The sequence below is a fragment of the Neltuma alba genome, unplaced genomic scaffold (genome assembly GCF_004799145.2).
Source record: "Neltuma alba isolate B1F8T4 unplaced genomic scaffold, ASM479914v2 tig00002552_pilon, whole genome shotgun sequence".
NCBI classification, from domain to species: Eukaryota; Viridiplantae; Streptophyta; class Magnoliopsida; order Fabales; family Fabaceae; genus Neltuma; species Neltuma alba.
Genome location: NW_021632912.1, coordinates 1 through 20,938, shown reverse-complemented (window position 1 = coordinate 20,938; position 20,938 = coordinate 1). Strand labels below are relative to the sequence as shown.

The 20,938-nt window shown below is 37.1% G+C and overlaps 2 protein-coding genes and 1 pseudogene across 2 annotated transcripts; all 3 read left to right on the top strand.

Moving 5' to 3' along the window:
- The first annotated feature begins 1,809 nt into the window (after positions 1 to 1,809).
- On the top strand, positions 1,810 to 15,498 carry LOC114732139 (probable amidase At4g34880). Its single transcript, XM_028919434.1, is given in 6 exon segments — positions 1,810 to 2,650; positions 13,827 to 13,863; positions 13,866 to 14,040; positions 14,186 to 14,425; positions 14,510 to 14,708; positions 14,920 to 15,498. Coding segments are annotated over 6 exon segments (1,599 nt in total). The 5' UTR covers positions 1,810 to 2,095; the 3' UTR covers positions 15,313 to 15,498.
- On the top strand, positions 8,751 to 11,185 carry LOC114732149 (probable amidase At4g34880). Its single transcript, XM_028919443.1, has 5 exons — positions 8,751 to 9,309; positions 9,440 to 9,654; positions 9,793 to 10,032; positions 10,131 to 10,329; positions 10,485 to 11,185. The coding sequence occupies exons 1-5, from the start codon at positions 8,767 to 8,769 to the stop codon at positions 10,875 to 10,877; spliced, it is 1,590 nt and encodes a 529-aa protein (XP_028775276.1). The 5' UTR covers positions 8,751 to 8,766; the 3' UTR covers positions 10,878 to 11,185.
- Positions 15,499 to 17,035: 1,537 nt separating the features above from the next.
- LOC114732130 (probable amidase At4g34880) lies at positions 17,036 to 19,120 on the top strand (annotated as a pseudogene).
- Positions 19,121 to 20,938: the final 1,818 nt, after the last annotated feature.

The window sequence follows — 20,938 nt, the reverse complement described above, 5'->3', positions numbered from 1 at the left end:
TGGCTTTTAGAAACAAGTTGCCAATCTCTTAAAAACATGTTGCAAAACCCATTGAAGAAGTGATCATTTTCACTACGAAAGTTGTAAATCTCACTATGTGTTTTGTCAAATTTAGCATGAAATTTTATTAGTTTTTAGAAACAAGTTGCTCATCCCCTGAAAACAAGTTGCAAAACCCATTAAATAAGTGGTCATTTTCACTACGAAAGCTGTAAATCCCACTATATGTTATGTCAAATTTAGTGTGGAATTTTATTAGTTTTTACAAATAAGTTGTTTATCTCTTGAAAACAGGTTGCAAAACCCATTAACAAAGGGGTCACTTTCACTACGAAATTTGTAAATCACAATATGTGTTTTGTAAAATTCAGGACAAATGGTTTAATAATACTAGAAAACCAGACAGCTTCACATTCTCTGAAAATGGTTTTATGCGAAGAACAAAGACAGGACCGAAAAGAGGAATGCTAGACAATAACATTTTAAGCTATGGGGACTCATTGAAAATTCTCTATGAAGAATAATATTTAAGCTTCCTACTTGTTTATCACAGTTGGTGTTACTTCAACGACCTCTTCGACGGCGACAATCTCAGGGAGTACGAGTTATTTCAGATAGGGCAATGTATTAACTTTCATAATTAACTACATGTATAATAAAATCTACCATTCACGTAATGAGATTTACTAAAAACCAGCAGGCATATGACAACAGTTACATTACGTAATTGCTTGCCACTATTTTCTGATTTCTGCTTCATCATTCACCAAATACTGAATATAAACCCTCAAATGCAATAATCCTGTTCTTATTTCACCACGAAGCAGGCACAAAAATGAATAATCCAAATCCCGCCATCAACTTCTACTCACTCACGTAATCCTACAGGTTCACTCCCTCTCTTACTACAAATTCTCTTTCCCACAACCAAAACCTACCAAATCAACCATGTCTACAGAATAGTGATACGGAGGAGTAAGATAATAGCATTTCCAACATTCTTCTTTCATTCTTCCCGTGTTTCATTAACGTCTTCCTCTGTTTGCTTTCTTCTCACTTTCAGCTCCTTTTTACCTCACTCATCAGGGCAATTCGGTCATTAGGCCAAAAATCTAAATTCCGAATTGGTACCCAGTGCCCTATTTGTCATTTTGCTTATTCAGGTGCCTTATTTGTCTTTCTGAAATTCACATGGTATTTTGCTATCATTTTTTCCTGTTTTATTTTATTTTTTAATTTATTCTATTTACTATCTTTGGTAACCAGTTTGTAGGTCAAAACTACTTAAAAATATATTTTATGTAAATCAAGATAAAAATTCATCTCATATATTTATTTTGTATATTTTATATTTAGAGGATATTTGGTTTCTTTTGAAAGTATTTTTTTAAAAAAATTTCATATAAATTAAAAATTCATCTTATATATTTATTTCACCTACTATAAAATTAGTTTTAAGACTAGTAATTATAGTCAAGTAGCACTCGTGGGCGGAAGTACTAACTAATTAATACAAGTGCCTTTTGTCTCATGGTCTTATGGGTATTGTAGTCTTTTCATCTCGTTTCCCTACCCCAAAAGCTGCTCTGACCCCATCCTTGGCAGGAAACCCATTTGCCATTATGAGCATTTGAAATTTCAAAAGCTTTTGATAAGAAAAGGGAAGTCCACTTTCCTTTTTCCACCCATAAACGGAAATACGTTCTCTCCTAAGCTCCCTTCCCCACCTCTTCTCCTTTTCCCTCCTGAGCATTGCAGCCCGCATAAACGAACTCCCTCATGCTGAAAGTGTTACAGATTGAAACAAGAGCCTGTTTGCGCACTGGGATGGAAGAGAAAGGATGAATCTGAAATTCACCAAAAAGATATGCATCGTCGTCTTTCTTTCTCATCAGTTTTCGCCCTATTTTATATCAATCTTATTTAAAGTTTTGCTCTGATCCAGAGACTCTATTAAGGATTGATTAATTAAGCATAAGAACTACTCATGACCGTGGTCAAACTCACGTGAAATGAAATGGGGCCCCATTAAGACGGTAATTAGGGTTAATTAAGGTTGAGGATTACTCCCAGCTATCCTCAAACTCAGATACTAATGAACAAGATGAGAACCAAGCATTCGTCGAAACGTCTGCTTTTCTCTGTTGTTCTCGTAACAGTGACTCTGACCGGGTGGGTCAAACCGATCAATGGCTCCGATTTCACCATTAGCGAAGCCACCATTGATGACATCCAGAAAGCTTTTGCAGAAAACAAGCTGACCTCCACACTGCTGGTTGACTTCTACTTGGAGAGGATCAGCAGCCTCAATCCCATACTTCGCAGCGTACTGGAGGTGAACCCTGATGCGAGAGCTCAGGCGGAGGAGGCTGATCGGGAGAGGAGGGATCCAGTGTTTACGTCCTCACTGGGACCACTCCATGGGATACCGGTACTGCTCAAGGACAGCATTGCCACCGACGACAAGCTCAACACCAGCGCAGGGTCCTTTGCATTGTTGGGTTCTAAGGTTCCACGTGACGCGCACGTGGCGGAGAGACTCCGGCAAGCCGGCGCCGTCATACTTGGCAAAGCTTCTCTGTCGGAGTGGTACGGCACTCGCTCCGCACGTGTGCCTTCTAATTGGTGCGCCAGAGGGGGGCATGCCCTGGTCTCTTCTCCTTCCTTTTTTCCTTTTCTCTACTGGAATTAATGTCGACATATTTGATTGACAAATATTACTAATTCGACTACATTTATGGAATTGATCCCTCTTTGTGCAGAATCCTTATGTAGCATCGGGGGATACATGTGGGTCAAGTTTTGGACCAGCGATATCAGTGGCTGCAAACATGGTTTCCGTTTCTTTGGGCACTGAAACCGATGGCTCCATCATTTGTCCGGCCGATCACAACTCCGTCGTCGGCATCAAACCCACCGTCGGTCTCACGAGCAGGGCCGGCGTCATCCCAATGTCACCTCGTCAAGACACTATCGGGTAATCTTCTCTTTCTAGCCAGTCCAAGCTGCAAAGTAAAGTGAAAGGATCATTTGTGATTTCCTCTATAATTTCTTTCTTGTCTGGCTTTGACTGAGAGTTTGAGTACATGTTTAATTGGAATGAGTGTGTATATGGTAGGCCAATATGCAGAACAGTGTCAGATGCAGTCCACGTGCTTGACGTGATTGCGGGGTTTGATCCCACAGATGAATCAACACATTCTGCAGCAGAGTATATACCTCGAGGTGGTTATAAGCAATTCCTCAGAAAGGAAGGACTCAAAGGAAAGAGACTTGGAGTTGTCAGGAATCCATTTTCTGACGCCTATAAAGGATCTCTGGCCATTTCCGTCTTTGAGCATCATCTCAACACCTTAAGGTAACAATACTGGTAACATTATTTCATTAATCTGTTATGAGCTTTATAGTACAGATGTTTACTATTATGGATTTTGAAGATTGTGATTTGTGCAAATTGAAGGGGGAAGGGTGCGACTGTGGTGGATAATTTAGAAATAGCCAATATCAGCATCATTCAAAATCCTTTCGAGAGTGGTGAAGCAGTACTTTTGTTAGCAGAATTCAAGTCGACCATAAACAAATATCTGAAGGACCTCATTTCCTCTCCCGTTAGGTCTCTGGCTGACATTATTCAATTCAACATTGATCATCCTGATCTGGTAAGCATCTTCATCACAACAGGATAAAGCTAACTTCGTTTTCTCCTGCATATAGCTAGTTCTTTAATACGCGCGCGCGCGCATACACTCAGTTCACAACATATTTACCTTCATTTACATCTAGGCCAGAGCAATCCTCACCTTTTAGCTTGTATAAATCCTCTCATAGCTGCATTATTCCCATGACTGGCCTTACAAAACGGCAAGCTGTCATCTACAGGGAATAGTATCCACAACTACACTGATGATAATTTCTTTTTGGATATTATACTAAGAATCACACGTATGTTTTATTTAGTAGTAACTGATGATAAACTGTATTTGAACTTGTAGGAAATGACAGAGGAGTACGGGCAAGAACAGCTTGCTGCATCAGAGATGACAGATGGGTTTGGAGAAGAAGAGATAGAGGCAGTGAAGAGGTTGGAAGAGCTATCAGAAGGAGGGTTTGAGAAGGTAATGAAGGAGAATGAATTGGATGGTTTGGTACACTAGGATCTGATGCTGCTACAATGCTAGCAATTGGAGGGTTATCCTGCAATCACAGTGCCAGGTGGGTATGATCAATCTGGAATGCCCTTTGGGATCTGTTTTGGAGGCTTGAAAGGATCTGAACCAAAACTCATTGAGATTGCTTTTGACTTTGAGCAATCCACTAAGGCCAGGAAGCCTCCTCCCTCTTCACTTGCTTCTCTCTGATTCACTAATTTTACCCTTTCATTTGAGTGATGTATGTGTTTTCTTAATCTAGTTATTGCAAAATCGAACCTTTCATCACTTGCTAATAAGATTTGATGTTGTTCACGTAGGACAGTAGCAAATTGTTGCTCTAGGTGCTTCATCCGTTGGACGCCTGTTAGTACCTATTGCCTGTTTCATTTAAACCTTAAAACAGTGCTTTTTCATGCTTGAATTTTTGGTTAATGCAAATTAATGTTACTGACTCTGTTATGATCATCTGTGTAATCTAACCGTCCTTTCCATTCAAAGCACCAATCGATATCAATCTGTATAGCAGAAAATCTGTCATAGGTTTTTAGAACTATTCCTTTGATTCTGTTAACTTTAAACTTTTCCCTTTAGTTCGATTTCTTTTGGATCTCTTTATACTACCTCCGTCTTTAATAAAAGAGTCAGTAGACTAATTTGAGTGGATTAAAAAAAACTAATTAGTTTTTTGTAATACTCTTCTGATTCTAAATATAAGACCCTTATACACACTAATATAAGGGTCTTATGTGTATAAGGGTCTTATTTTAAGACCAAAGGAGTAAATATGTTTGTTTTTCGTAAAATATTCTTGCTAATTAAATATATTGGCTAGAATTATCATTATTACGAGAACTATTTGGGAAAAAAATAGATAAATATGAGAGATAAAAGGGTTGGGGTTTATATTTAGGACCAAAATAAAAATTAAACAAACTCTTTATTAAGGACCAAAGGTAGTACTTTGTATTGTACTATATTTGTTTTGTAAAATCATTTTGTTCTTCATAAAAAAATAAAAATATAAATCAAGAGCGATTGGCAATCTCCTGGTTAAGCTAGATTTCTTATTAAGCTAATCGCTCTTTAGATGCTTGCGTTTTATGCTTGCCGGTTGATTGTATTGAGACCTGTGTTTACTCAATTCAGTTTTTCATTTCTTGCTATTTATATTAACCTATAGAGTATATTTGGAATTTTATGAAGAACTATAAAATTAGTTTATGGCATGTTTATAAGTGATTTGTAAATCATTTATAAACATAAGGGATCTTTTGGATGAATAAGAAAGCTTTATAATCGATTGTCTAGAAAAATATGACTCACCATAGTAATTAGTGGATTAATAAAAATCTAACCTACCTCCCGATGTTGTTTATATTTGTTGGTATTTGTATTTTAATTAATTTTAAAGGCAATTAGTTAATTAGTGAACAATATGTTATAATTGCGCAGGTCTCCAAGGAAAAATAACTATGCTCATTTTATTTTGGGAAAATGGCAATTAGGTCCCATCCAAGAAAACTAAATACAAACAGGTGCTTTGAAATCATGAAATTATTCTGAAATCTTAAAAAACCTTTTTGTAATAAATTTTATTTGTTTAATTACCAAATTATTCTTTTTTTTTTTAAAGTTTACATTGACAACTGAAAGAGCAGTGGTTGACAACTTAGAGTGCAAAGATTGACAACTATCGCGACTGGTTTGACAACTTAGGGTGTGATATACTGAGAAAATCTGTTGTCAAATCAGCTGCGATAGTTGTTAATCTTTATACCTTAAGTTGTTAACTATTGTTTTTTCAGTTGTCAATACGAACTTTAAAAAAATAATAATTTGGTAATTAAACAAATAAAATTTATTTCAAAAAAGGTCTCTTAAGACTTCAGAATAATTTCATGATTTTAAAAGACCTTTTGTTTTAATTCCTTTGGGTGGGACCTAATTGCAATTCTTCTTTTTTTTTTCTCGGCATGACTCGTGTACTTATGATGTTGGCAATTTTTCCTACCAATTATTTTTCTTTTTTAAATGACTTAAGCATGTCTAGTACAAATGGGAAAAACATGAAGCTAAACATTAGAAGGGCCAGACATTTAATATCAAACTAAACTGTAATAATAACGGTTTACAAAATATAGAAAAAAGTAGCCAAAAAAGAAGAAGATAACGACACAAGAAAACAAGGATTGATAGTAAAATTCCTCCCATCCTCAATGTGAGATCTATTTATTTAATGTAGATGGATTAGAAAAGATAACTAAATTACTTAATTTTAACAAATCGATTTTGAACGGTTCATATTCAATTGAATTTTTTAAAACAACTTTTATCTTAATAAATACATAATTTAAAATAAAATTAATCTTAACAATTAACATTAAAACTTCAAGGTCAAAGTATATGTAAGGTCTTTTATTTTATATAAGGTTTTAATTTGGTTCTTCAACTTTAAAAGTATTTAGAGGCTTTTTTTTTAAATCTTTAGTCTTAAATGATAATTTTTTAGAACAATCAGCGGTTGTTTTAAAAATAAATTTAATAAGTTAATATTTGAGAATATTTTATCAGGATCTCAATATTATCATTATTTGTTAATGGTTTTAGGACCAAAAAAAATAAAAATAAACCTTTTAAAGTTAAGAGACTAAATTGAAACAAATAAAATTAAAAAGACTAAGAGTATATTTTAATCTTTTTTTTAAAAAACAAAACTTATATCTGAGAAAAGAGTAAATTAAAAATTTTATATTTGAAGTGTTTATATTAGATCTTGTATAAAATTCATATTTCATGAGCCTATTATACTTATCCCTCTGAGTGCTAAAAAAGAACCAAAAGAAGCAAGAGAGCCCCGGAAAAAGGTGATGAGATTTTGTTTGGCCAAAAAGGTGAAAGTATACTTATTTAATAGCCTCTCTCTCGAAAAACAAAAAATTTAACAGGAGTTTTTTTTTTTTTCAATTCTCTTAGTATACCATTTCTGTTTCTAATTATAAGATTTTTTTATATATAATCTATAAAAGAGGTGTTATGATTAAGATTGAAAATAGTATATTTTGCTTATATAAAATCTTTTTTCTGACACTCATACGCTAAAAAATCAAAATTTGAAATTCAATGAATCATACATGAGAAACATTTGCATTTGTAGGATCTTCAAAACAGTGAGAAAAACCTGAGGTTCAACAGTATTATATTATCAGACTAATTTAGCTTATTACTTCAAAAGATTAATTATTAATTAATTCGATAGCATGTTCATCCTCCTCTTTGTTTATCTCAATATCTCCTTTGCACTACTACAAAAAAAATTTAACGGCAGTTAAAATAAACTTTTTACGGCGGTTTTAAGACTGACGTCTATACCATCGACGTAAAATGTAGAGGATTTCATGACAGTTTAAGAACCGTCGTGGCATGTGACTTTTCACGGCGGTTATTTATATACCGCCGTGAAAATTTTTTGTTTTTTTAGACTACATTTCACCCTACTAATCAAATGGAACGAGAGAATAAAGCCTCAAAAGAAGTCTCTCACGGTTAAAAGCATTCTGATGGAGTAAAATAGGTTCTTTCCCGTTGTAATAACGTCAGTTAGCTTCACCTTCAACCACTAGATCGAAGCCACTAAGATTTAATAAAGATAAAATCAAAGACTCAGATTAATAAAATCAAAGACTCAGACCTGTTAAAATCAGATCTCTTAAACTCAGGTTAAACATCATATTTTAACTAAAGAAAATAATCATATCAAACCACAAAATTATAAAATCCATGGAAAGAATGGAGATGAAAACTCACAATAAGAATGAAATCCAAGACAACAGCAACAACACGGTGATGGAAGAACATGACGGAAATAATAGAAGCAATGGATAAACGTCGACAAACGTGGGAGGAGGGAGAAAATCGAGTGAGGATGGTATGGGAGACTATGAGCTCTGACTCTGAAAAGTAAAAAACTATCGCATATGGATTTCGAAACACTTTTTACGGCGGTTATTTAAAAAATTGCTGTTTAAAAGTATTTTTTACGGATGTATTTAAAAAAACTGCCGTTTAAAAGTATTTTTACAGCGGTTTTCAGTGGTTTCTTAAATAAACATCTTTAAAAGTACGTCTATATTACAAAAATACCACCGTCATATTTTTTACAATGTTTTTTCTAATAACTGTCGTAAATTAGTGTCGTGAAAATTCTTTTTTGTAGTAGTGCTGGGACCACCATTGCTTGCTCTATATTAACAGGGACTGTATTAAGGATTGATTAAGGGTCAGGATTATTATTAGCTCATAGCTATCTTCAAACTCGCATCAAACAAAATGTAGCCCTTTCTTTTTTTTTTTCCCAACAAAATGTAGCCCTATTAAGCTGCTAATTAGTATTAATTAAGGATTACTCACACCGGCATCTCTTAACTCAGATACCAATCGGCGAGATGAGAACCAAGCATTCCTCCAAATCTCTAGTTTTCTCTGTTGTGCTCGTAATCTTGACTTTTGCAGGGTGGGTCAACGAGATCAATGGGACCCTCTGCGTCCTTCACCCCTGGGCAAGGATAAGGATTACTCAAAAGCCATCATCAAACTGGGACGTGCAACAATCAAAAACATGAGAAGAACCAAGCATTCCTCGCAACGTCTGGATTTCACTCTTGTAGTAGTGATTCTGACAGGGTGCATCTGGGAGATCAATGGCTCGGATTTCAGCATCACCGAAGCCACCATTGATGACATCCGCAAGGCTTTTGCAGAGAACAAGCTCACCTCCACACAGCTGGTTGCCTTTTACTTGGAGAGGATCACAAGCTTCAATCCCATACTTCGCAGCGTACTGGAGGTGAACCCCGACGCGATAGCCCAGGCGGAGGAGGCCGATCATGAGAGGAGGGCTCCGGTGCGTGCGTCCTCACTGGGACCACTCCATGGGATACCGGTGCTGCTCAAGGACAGCATCGCTACCGACGACAAGCTCAACACCAGCGCAGGGTCCTTCGCGTTACTGGGTTCCAAGGTTCCACGTGACGCCCGCGTGGTGGAGAAACTCTGGCGAGCCGGCGCCGTCATACTTGGCAAAGCTTCCATGTCGGAGTGGTACGGTGCTCGCTCCCACCGTGTGCCTCCTAATTGGTGCGCCAGAGGTGGACAAACTCTGGTCTGTTCTCCTTCCTTTTCCTTTTCCCTTTTTCTTCTGTATTCATTGGAATTAATAATGGCGACACATTTCATGGGCAAATATTATTAATTCTTCCGCAAATATGAAATTCATCTCTCTTCATATATAGAATCCTTACGTAGAATCGGGGGATACGTGTGGGTCCAGTTTTGGATCAGCGATATCAGTGGCTGCAAACATGGTTTCGGTTTCTTTGGGCACTGAAACCCATGGCTCAATCATCTGTCCGGCCGATCATAACTCCGTCGTCGGCATCAAACCCACCGTTGGTCTCACGAGCAGGGCCGGCGTCATCCCAATTTCTTCTCGTCAAGACACTGTTGGGTAATCTTCTGTTTCTTGATAGTTCAAGCTTGCACAAAAGTGAAATGATCATTTCCCGTATAATTCTTTCTTGACCGGCTTTGACTGAGGGTTTGAAATTGAATACATTTTTAATTGGAATGGATGTGAATACGGCAGGCCAATTTGCAGAACCGTGTCAGATGCAGTTCATGTGCTTGATGTGATAGTGGGGTTTGATCCCAGAGATGAATCAACACATTATGCTGATAAGTTTATACCGCTAGGTGGTTACAAGCAATTTCTCAGAGGGGATGGACTAAGAGGAAAGAGATTGGGTGTCGTTAGGAATCCATTTTCCGATCCCTATAAAGGATCTCTTGCCATTTCCTTTTTTGAACATCATCTCAAGACTCTTAAGGTGACAAGAGAATTAATCTGTTCTACTTCATGCATCTGTCATAGACAGGTTATATTACTATTATGAAGTTACTTAATGTGATTTGTGCAAATTGAAGGGCAAGGGGTGCGACTGTGGTGGATGATTTAGAGCTACCCAATATCAGCGTCATTCAGAATCCCTACAAGAGTGGTGAATTAGCAGTCATCCGTGCGGAATTCAAACTTTCCATCAACAAATATCTGAAGGACCTTGTTTCCTCGCCCGTCAGGTCACTGGCTGACATTATTCAGTTCAACATCAATCATCCTGATCTGGTAAGCATCGTCATCATGACAGAAGAAAAAAGCTATCTTGGGTTTACCTTCTTTCACGTTTTGGCCAGAGAAATCTTCACACACACACACACAAAAGCTTGTATCAGCATGGTCCTCTTTTGTAGTAACTGATGAAGCTGGATCTGAAATTTTAGGAAAAGACAAGAGAGTACGGGCAAGGGAAGTTTATTGAATCAGAGATGACAAGTGGGTTTGGGGAAGAAGAGAGAGAGGCAGTGAGGAGGATGGAAGAGTTGTCAGAGGAAGGCTTTGAGAAGGTGATGAGGGAGAATGAATTGGATGGGTTGGTAACATTAGGATCTGAGGTTGCTGCGATGCTGGCGATCGGAGGGTATCCTGGGATCACAGTACCAGGTGGGTATGACCAATATGGAATGCCATTTGGTATATGTTTTGGAGGCTTGAAAGGAACCGAACCAATGCTCATTGAGATTGCTTTTGACTTTGAGCAATCTACTAAGGCCAGAAAGCCTCCATCCTCTTCACTTGTTTCTCTCTCGGGCACCTTCTCTGCTAAATCAGCTTAGGATGTGAATTGGGAGGATCGATGCAGAGTTTGGAAGCCTATTTGGATGGTTATATTCCTTTGGTTTGCCATGAGGGGCAAAGATTTACAAGACATATGATCAGAGATATCAGAGATCAGTGTTTCCAATTAAAGGAACCCGCAGAAACACTTAATTTTAAATGATTCCACAAAACTGTAATTTTAGCATTTGCTAAAATTGCGCAAGCTCATGTTCTGCGTGTGTATGTTATAATTGTACAAATCTCCAAGGTAACAATACCAAACTTGGCATGACTCGTGTCGTTGCGATGTTGGAAATCTTTCCTATCAGGTTTTTTTTTTTTTTTTTCATTTTTTTCCTTTTCTTTTGCCTTTGTTTTTTTCCCCCTCTAGTGAAAGCAGCATGGCCTAATAAAGATGGAAAAAAATGAAGCTAAGCATTTAATGTTGAACTAAACTACTACCTCTGGTCCTAATTATATGACCTCATTTGTAACTTCGGTTTTAATTATAAAACTTTATTTGTAGATTATAAATGATGTCTTATAATTAGGATCGGAAATAATATAATAATAATATAGAAATTGCTGCAAAAATTTGGCAACGACACAACAAAATAAAGATGTACATGTATCCTAAATCAAAGACTGATAATGTAAATCATATTATAAAATAATTGTATTTAGGATTGAAGAAATATCAAGTAAGGTACTACCTTTGGTCTTTAATATAAGACCTTATTTGATTTTTATTTTGGTCCTAAATATAAGATCCTAATCCACTTTGTCTCTCATATTTATATATTTTTTTCCAAGATAGTCTTCCTAACAATGGTAGTTATAGCCAATACACTTAATTAGCAAGGATATTTTAAGAAAGACAACACCTATTTATTACAAATAATTAACTTAACTTATTTTCTTAATCTCCTCAAATTAGTCAACTAGCTCTTATAATTAAGACCAGAGGTAGTATTTAAAATTCTCTGTCCCTTGCTCATCAAGGCCAGTATATATATACTAGCTCCTGGCCTAATTATAAGAGCTAGTTGACTAATTTGAAGAGATTAAAAAATAAGTTAAGTTAATTATTTGTAATAAATAAGTGTTGTCTTTCCTAAAATATCCTTATTAATCAAGTTTATTGGTCAAAACTATCATTATTAGAAGGATTACCTTGAGAAAAAATACATAACTATAAGAGACAAAATAGATTGTGGTCTTATAATTAGGATCAGAATAAAAGTCAAACGAGATTTTTATATTAAGGCCGAAAATAATATAAGGAAATACTGTGTTGACAATTATTAGTGCATACTTGTTGCGGGCTTACTATTCTTCTTTACATATTTATATACTTCCTCCTTACTAGTTTACATATTTATATACTTCCTCCTTACTAGTATAGAAGTTAGTTGAAAATTTAGAGGGTTGGGTTTTTCTCTAAACTTAATACTCTTTTAGTTCTAAATATATAATTCATTTTATAGTATAATTTATATTACAAAATGGGAGTACTTCAATTTACTTTATTTCTCATCTTTTCTCAAAATATCCATATTAATTGTAAATGATTTTATCTAAAAGATAATTCCAATCATCTAATATACATGACTGAATGAAGATGATAGTTTTGGGAGACTATCATATATTTATGACAAATAACTAATTTAACTATCATATGTTTGGCCAATAAAGGTGAAGAGATAGATGCAAGAGGTGAGTGAAAGTATACTCATTTAATACCCTCTCTCGACCGGGGGGAAAAAAAAATTTAACAGGAATTTTTTTTCCCGTTCTCCCAATATAGATTTTGCTTATATATAATCCGTTTTTGACACTCATACGCAGAAAAATCAAAATTTGAAAATCAATGAATCATACATGAGAAACATTTGCATTCGTAGGATCTTCAAAACCAGGAGAAAAACTTGACGTTATAACAGTGTTATATTATCAGACTAGTCTAGTTTATTACTTCAAATTATTAATTATTATTATTAATCAATTCGATAACATGTTCTTCTCCTCTTTGGCTATCTCTATATCTCCTCTGGGACCACCGTTACCTGCTTTATATTATCCAGAGACTGTATTAAGGATTAATTAAGGGTCAGGATTATTATTAAGTATTAACTCATAGCTACCTTCAAACTCACATAAAACACAATGGAGCCCTATTAAGCTGCTAATTCTGTGTTAATTAAGGATTACTTACACTCGCATCTCTTAACTCAGATCCCAATCAACAAGATGAGAACCAAGTATTCCTCCAGATCTCTAGTTTTCTCTGTTGTGCTCGTAATCTTGACTCTAGCAGCGTGGGTCAACCAGATCAATGGGTCAGATTTCACCATCACTGAAGCCACCATTGATGACATCCACAAGGCTTTTGCGGAGAACAAGCTCACCTCCTCACAGCTGGTTGACTTCTAGTCGGACAGGATCAGCAGCCTCAATCCCATACTTCGCAGCGTACTGGAGGTGAATCCCGATGCGAGAGCTCAGGCGGAGGAGGCTGATCGGCAGAGGAGGGATCCGGTGCCCACGTCCTCTCTGGGACCACTCCATGGAATACCGGTGCTTCTCAAGGACACCATTGCCACCGACGACAAGCTCAACAATAGCGCAGGGTCCTTTGCGTTGCTCGGTTCCAAGGTTCCACGTGACGCGCACGTGGTGGACAAACTCCGGCGAGCCGGCGCCGTCATACTTGGCAAAGCTTCTCTGTCGGAGTGGTATGGCATTCGCTCCTGGCGTGCACCTTCTAATTGGTGCGCCAGAGGTGGCTTTGCCATGGTCTGTTTTTCTCCTCCCTCCCCCTTTCCTCTTTTCATCGTCCATGCTTTGGTTGCCTTATGAATTTCTCTGTTTTCTCCTATATGTTTGGCTTCGTAGAAGAAAACATGGAAAAGAGAAAAAAGTATTTAGTTTCATATTTGACAATAACGAACTTACTATTTGTGCAGAATCCTTATGTAGAATCGGGGGATACGTGTGGGTCCAGTTTGGATCAGCGATATCAGTGGCTGCAAACATGGTTTCTGTTTCTTTGGGCACTGAAACCCATGGCTCAATCATTTGTCCGGCCGATCATAGCTCCGTCGTCGGCATCAAACCCACCGTTGGTCTCACGAGCAGGGCCGGCGTCATCCCAATTTCTTCTCGTCAAGACACTATTGGGTAATCTTCTGTTTCATGCTATTTCAAGCTTGCGCAATAGTGAAATGACCATATGCGATTTCCCGTGTAATTCTTTCTTGACTGGCATTGACTGAAAGTTTGAAACTGAATACATTTTTAATTGGAATGGATGTGAATATGGCAGGCCAATTTGCAGAACAGTGTCAGATGCAGTTCATGTGCTTGATGTGATTGTGGGGTTTGATCCCAGAGATGAAGCAACACGTTGTGCAGATAAGTTTATACCTCTAGGTGGTTACAAGCAATTTCTCAGAGAGGATGGACTAAAAGGAAAGAGATTGGGTGTTGTTAGGAATCCATTTTCCGATCCCTATAGGGGATCTCTTGCCATTTCCGTTTTTGAACATCATCTCAACACCCTCAGGTGACCATTCTACTTCATGCATCTGTCATAGACAGGTTATATTACTATTATGAAGTTATTTAGTGTGATTTGTGCAAATTGAAGGGCAAGGGGTGCGACTGTGGTGGACAATTTAGAGATACCCAATATCAGCATCATTCAGAATCCTTACAAGAGTGGTGAATTAGCAGTCATGCTTGCGGAATTCAAACTTTCCATCAACAAATATCTAAAGGATCTTATTTCCTCACCAGTCAGGTCACTGGCTGACATTATTCAGTTCAACATCAATCATCCTGATCTGGTAAGCATCATCATCATAGCAGAAGAATAAAGCTATCTTGGGTTTCTCTGATATTCAATGATTGAAACCACTCAAATATATTCAGTTCATAACATGTCTACCCTCATTCACGTTTTGGCCAGAGAAATCTTCACACACACACACACACAAAAGCTTGTATCAGCATGGTCCTCTTTTGTAGTAACTGATGAAGCTGGATTTGAAATTTTAGGAAAAGACAAAAGAGTACGGGCAGGGAAAGTTTATTGAATCAGACATGACAAGTGGGTTTGGGGAAGAAGAGAGAGAGGCAGTGAGGAGGATGGAAGAGTTATCAGAGGAAGGGTTTGAGAAGGTGATGATGGGGAATGAATTGGATGGGTTGGTAACATTAGGATCTGAGGTTGCTGCGATGCTGGCGATCGGAGGGTATCCTGGGATCACAGTACCAGGTGGGTATGACCAATATGGAATGCCATTTGGGATATGTTTTGGAGGCTTGAAAGGAACCGAACCAAAGCTCATTGAGATTGCTTTTGACTTTGAGCAATCTACTGAGGCCAGAAAGCCTCCTTCCTCTTCACTTGTTTCTCTCTCTGGCACCTTCTCTGCTAAATCAGCTTAGGATGTGAATTGGGAGGATCGATGCAGAGTTTGAAAGCCTATTTGGATGGTTACACGGCTTTGGTTATTTTTTTTTTTTTGGGACTGAAACACGCCTTTGGTTTGCCATGAGGGGAAAGATTTACAGGACATATGGTCACAGATGTCAGAGACCAGTGTTTCAAAGTAAAGGAACCTGTACTTTTAGCATCTGCCTATAATTGCGCAAACTAATGTTCTGTGTATATGTTATAATTGCGCAAAGGTCCTAGGTAACGGTACTTCACTTGGCATGACTCGTGTCGTTGCGATATTGGGAATTTTTCCTATCAAGTATTTTTTTTTCTTTTTTTTTCCCATTTCTTTTCCTTTTGTTTTTTTTTTCCCCAAAGAAAGCGGCATGGCCTAATAAAGATGGAAAAAAAAAAATGAAGCTAAACATTAGAAGAGCCAATTATAGGACATCAATTGTAAACTTATAATATAAATTATATTATAAAATAACTCTTATATTTAAGATTGAAGAAATACCAAGATATTTATATACCGGCCTTGATGAGCAAGGGACAAAGAATTGTAAATATAAGGAAAAATACTATGTTGACAATTATTGGTGCATGCTTGTTGCTGAGTTACTGTTCTTCTTTATATATTTATATATATATACTTTCTCGTTACTAATATAAAAGTTAGTTGAACACTTAGAGGGTTGGATTTTGCCTTGGGTATAATACTCTTTCAGTCCTAAATATATGACTAATATTGTAATTTACACTATAAAAAAAGAGTACTTCAATCTACTTTATTTCCCATCTTTCTCTCAAATATCCATATTAATTTTAAATGATTCTATCCAAGAGATAATTTCAATCATCCAATACATATGATTGAATGAAGATGATAGTTTTTGAAGACTGTCATACCTTTTGTGACAAATAACCAATTTAACTAATTTTTTAATGTCTCTAAATTAGTATTTTAGTCCTTATATTAATAATTGGAAGTAGTGTATTATGTGTATAAATATATATATTCATAATATCTAATTTTGAGGGTGATATATGATTGGTACGCGGAATAAAAAGAATACTTGACTTATGCTGGATTGAATCACTAGCCGGCAAAAGAAAAAGGGTGAATAGCTACAAATATTCTTATCCTAAATTAATTTTCATTATTACTAAATTAAACATAAAATAAAATAGGTAATTATGTTTACGTGAAGGTGCTTAAGTATAAGTGTTTATATTAAGAAGTTCCAACCACATAAATATTTATTTAGTGCTACCACTTATGCCAAATTGCCAATTGGAGTTGTTTAAAATAGGTGATTTTATTGGAAATAATAAAAAGAATATAATTTGATCTTTTCTTAGTAATGTCATTTGATCTTCTACTAAAAAATAAAAAGATTCTAATTGGAATAAAAAAGAAATAATTTTTCCTTTTTTAAAAAATATATTTATTTCTATTTTTCAAATTTTCAATGTTAACATCACAAACTCAATGAATTTGTGTGTATAAAGAATTTGAGAGGTGTTTGGATAAGATCAAAACTATAATTTCAAAAGTGTTTTATGGTATACGTGGTAAATATATAAAGAGTTTATCTCATTTTGTAAAAAAAATACTTTGGCTACCCACACACCCCTTGCTCACACCTTCACGTCCTCCGGATCATCGCTGGATAAGGATAAGGGTTACTCAAAGCTATCATCAAACTCAGACATGCATCAACCATAAACATGGGAGAAGAACCAAAAGTTCAGCAATATTTGGTTTTCACACTAGTATTCGTATTAGTGATTCCGACAAGGTGGATCAGAGAGATCAACGGCTCGGATTTCAGCATCACCGAAGCCACCATTGATGACATCCACAAGGCTTTTGCAGAGAACAAGCTCACCTCCACACAGCTGGTTGACTTCTACTTGGAGAGGATCACGAGCTTCGATCCCGTACTTCGCAGCGTACTGGAGGTGAACCCCGACGCGAGAGCCCAAGAGCGGAGGAGGCCGATCGAGAGAGGAGGGATTCGGTGCTTGCGTCCTCATTGGGACCACTCCATGGGATCCCGGTGCTGCTCAAAGACGGCATCGCCACCGACGACAAGCTCAGCACCAGCGCAGGGTCCTTCGCGTTACTGGACTCCAAGGTTCCACGTGATGCTCACGTGGTGGAGAAACTCCGGCGAGCCGGCACCGTCATACTTGGTAAAGCTTCCATGTCGGAGTGGTACGTCCATCGCTCCCCCCTTGTGCCTGCCAACTGGTGCGCCAGGGGTGGATTTGCTCTGGTCCGTTCTCCTTCGTCTCTTTTCCTTCTGCATTAGTTTCTTCATAGTAACTACTTAATAATACTGAACAAATATGAAATTGACGCCTCTTTATGCAGAATCCTTACGTGAGAACAAACGATACATGTGGGTCAAGTTATGGATCAGCGATATCGGTGGCTGCGAACTTGGTTGCCGTTTCTCTGGGGACTGAAACTGATGGCTCAATCATCTGCCCAGCTGATCACAACTCCGTCGCCGCCATCAAACCTACCGTTGGTCTCACGAGCAGGGCTGGCTCATCCCAGTTTCGCCTCGTCAGGACACTATGGTTGGGCCTCCTGTGTTGCTAGTTCAAGGTTGAAGAACAGTAAAGTGAAATGATCGTGTAATTTCTTCTAGAGTTCCTTTCTTGCCTTGCTTTAACTGAAGTTTCAATATGTTAGGCCACTGTGCAGAACAGTGTCAGATGCAGTTCATGTGCTTGATGTGATTGTTGGGTTTGATCCCAGAGATGAAGCAACATATCCAGCAGCAGAAATATACTGAAGGAGGGTACAAGCAATTCCTCAAAAAGGAAGGACTCAAAGGGAAGAGATTAGGTGTTGTCAGGAATCCATTTTTTTTCTACTATAATGGATCTCTTGGCCATTTCTGTCTTTGAACATCATCTCAGCACCTTAAGGTAGCAAACTATCGGTTCTTCTTCATTAACCTGTTATGAGCTCCATAGCCTATGTTGTTACTGTTATGAACATTCAGTTATGTCGTCTGTGCGAATTGAAGGGCAAGGGGTGCGGCTGTGGTTGATAATTTAGAAATACCCAATATCAGCATCATTCAAAATTCTTCTGAGAGTGGAGAATCAGTGGCTATCTTAGCTGAATTCAAGTTGTTCCATCAACACAATATCTGAAGGAACTCATTTGGTCCCCTGTCAGGTCACTGGCTGACATTATTCAATTCAACATCGATCATCCTGATCTGGTAAGCATCATCGATATCATCTCTAGAGAACAAGACTTTCCTGGGCTTCTCTGTTAATTATTACTTTGCTCGTAATATACCCTTCGCAAACATATATGTGGTTTTATTATCAATCATCTCACAGTCACGTATGCTTGATTTAGCGGTAAGTAATGAAATGAACTGTATTTGAACTTGTAGGAGAAGACAAAAGAGTACGGGCAAGAAGAGCTCATGAAATCAGAGATGACAAGTGGGTTTGGAGAAGAAGAGAGAGAGGCAGTCAAGAGGTTGGGGGAGTATCAGAAGAAGGGTTTGAGAAGGTAATGAAAGAGAATGAATGGATGGGTTGGTAACGTTGGGATCTAAGGTTCATAAAATGCTAGCAATTGGAGGGTATCCTGCAGTCACTGTACCAGGTGGGTATGACCAATATGGAATGCCATTTGGGATATGTTTTGGAGGCTTGAAAGGAACTGAACCAAAACTTATTGAGATGGCTTTTGACTTTGAGCAATCCACCAAGGCCAGGAAGCCTCTTCCTCTTCACTTGCCTCCATCTAATTTACTCACTCGAGCTTTTGAATGATGTTGGTCCAGAGTGATGAAATGTTTTGCTAATCTAGTTACTAGGAAAGCTGTTCAAGAAAGAAAAAACAATAAACGTTTGGTCAGTTGTAATAAGATTTGATATGTTGTGCAAGTAGAGCAGTGGCTACTGAAATTTGGAGGAGAACTCAGGATTCTAATATCAAGACCCAAAATTGCAACTGGGTATGCGGTTATAATGATGAACACGTAACAGCTATAAGAGTATTAGTCTCATGGTTTTATCTAATTCAATCAAAGAGGCTAAGGATCTGATTGGCTTCTTAAAGGTCATTTACATTACAGCTACAGAACTGTGATCATTGAATCTGATTGTAAAAGGGCTGTGGAAGTGTGGAACTGATAAGATTCTGCTTCAACGTCACTGGCAAAGTGCATGTTTGCCACAATCTTTTATGAAGCAAATCAAGCCGCTGACCAAAAAGATAAAAACAAACTTTACTATTTCTCAACTTCAGAGGATCAAACAGAGCTGTGCGGTGGGGATCCTCTAAAGCAGGGGTGTTTCTTGCTTGGATTTTTTTTTGTTTAATGCAAAATCAAATAATAACCACATGCGTAGTACTGGAGTCCTTTTCATTTGAACACTCAGAAATGTAGAATATGTCATAAGTGATACTATGAAGAGTTCATGATAGCGCGCACATGTTCTTGTATTTGTTTTTGTTTGTTTTTGGTTTTTGGCCAACACGTGTATGTATTTGTTGATTGTTAACATCATATGAAATGCATAATAAAATGTACAGCTTCGTTTGAATGAAATTCACTTTTCACAAAAAGAGTAGGTGTTTGAATTATCTTAGTTTAAATGATTTTGTGCTATGTAAAAAAAATTACATGAGTACAATTTTGTCTTGTAAAACATAAAACTCTTACCATTGTTTCAAACACCCGTTAAAAGAAAAAAAAAATGGGCAAATTAAATTGTGAAACTTGTTTTGTTGGCTTATTTTGAGAGTTGGCTCCACGAGTTATTGAACAAGACCTTCTAATCAACAATATATCTAGAAATTTAGCTGTTAATAAAATATAATGGCATCGTGCGATTCATGTAGTCGACCATACTTAGTAGAATAAGACTTTGTTTTTTATTTGTTTCTTTTGAGAGTTGACCCACAAAAATTTAAACTTTTCTGTATTAAATGTGAGTATATCTTAACGAAAATTTGAATATTGGTTTTATCATGTCATAAAGAATTAGCTATTTCTGCTGTACCTAACTCTGTTGGTGTCTCTTGGAGCATATTGAAGCGAATGAATGTTCATCTGTAAATCTCGGTGGGTGTTTAATAATTCTTTCAACTATCTCCTTAGAATCAGATTCAAAAACCACTCTTGCGGAGCCCCGGATTCCACGCTGTATTCATTCCTCTTTAAAGTGCCCATTCCTCTGCTCTGTAGTGCCAAAGCATGCACCCAGAAGTTTAGAAAATCCCGCTATCCTTTCTCTAATTCTTGAACCATCAGCCAAAGGAAGGCTCCAATTCTTTCCACCCCTTTTCACTTCCGTGTAACATTAAATACGCAGCCAAGGAAGAGTTCCCTTTGTTTTCAATCATTCCATTCAGATTCTGAGCTTCTTTAGTTTTTCATATTCTGGAGACCAGCTTCTGCTGAGTTCACTTGGTCTTTACTTCTGGCCCTGAATCCCCACTACGAAAAGTAATCTTTTTTTTTCCCCCCCTGTGCATTTCATAATTAAGAGTTTGAAAAGAAAAACAAATCATATTTTTAAAAACAATTTTACACCATACAAAATAAGCATACGAGAAGAGTTATGTTTCGACTTACTTAAAAA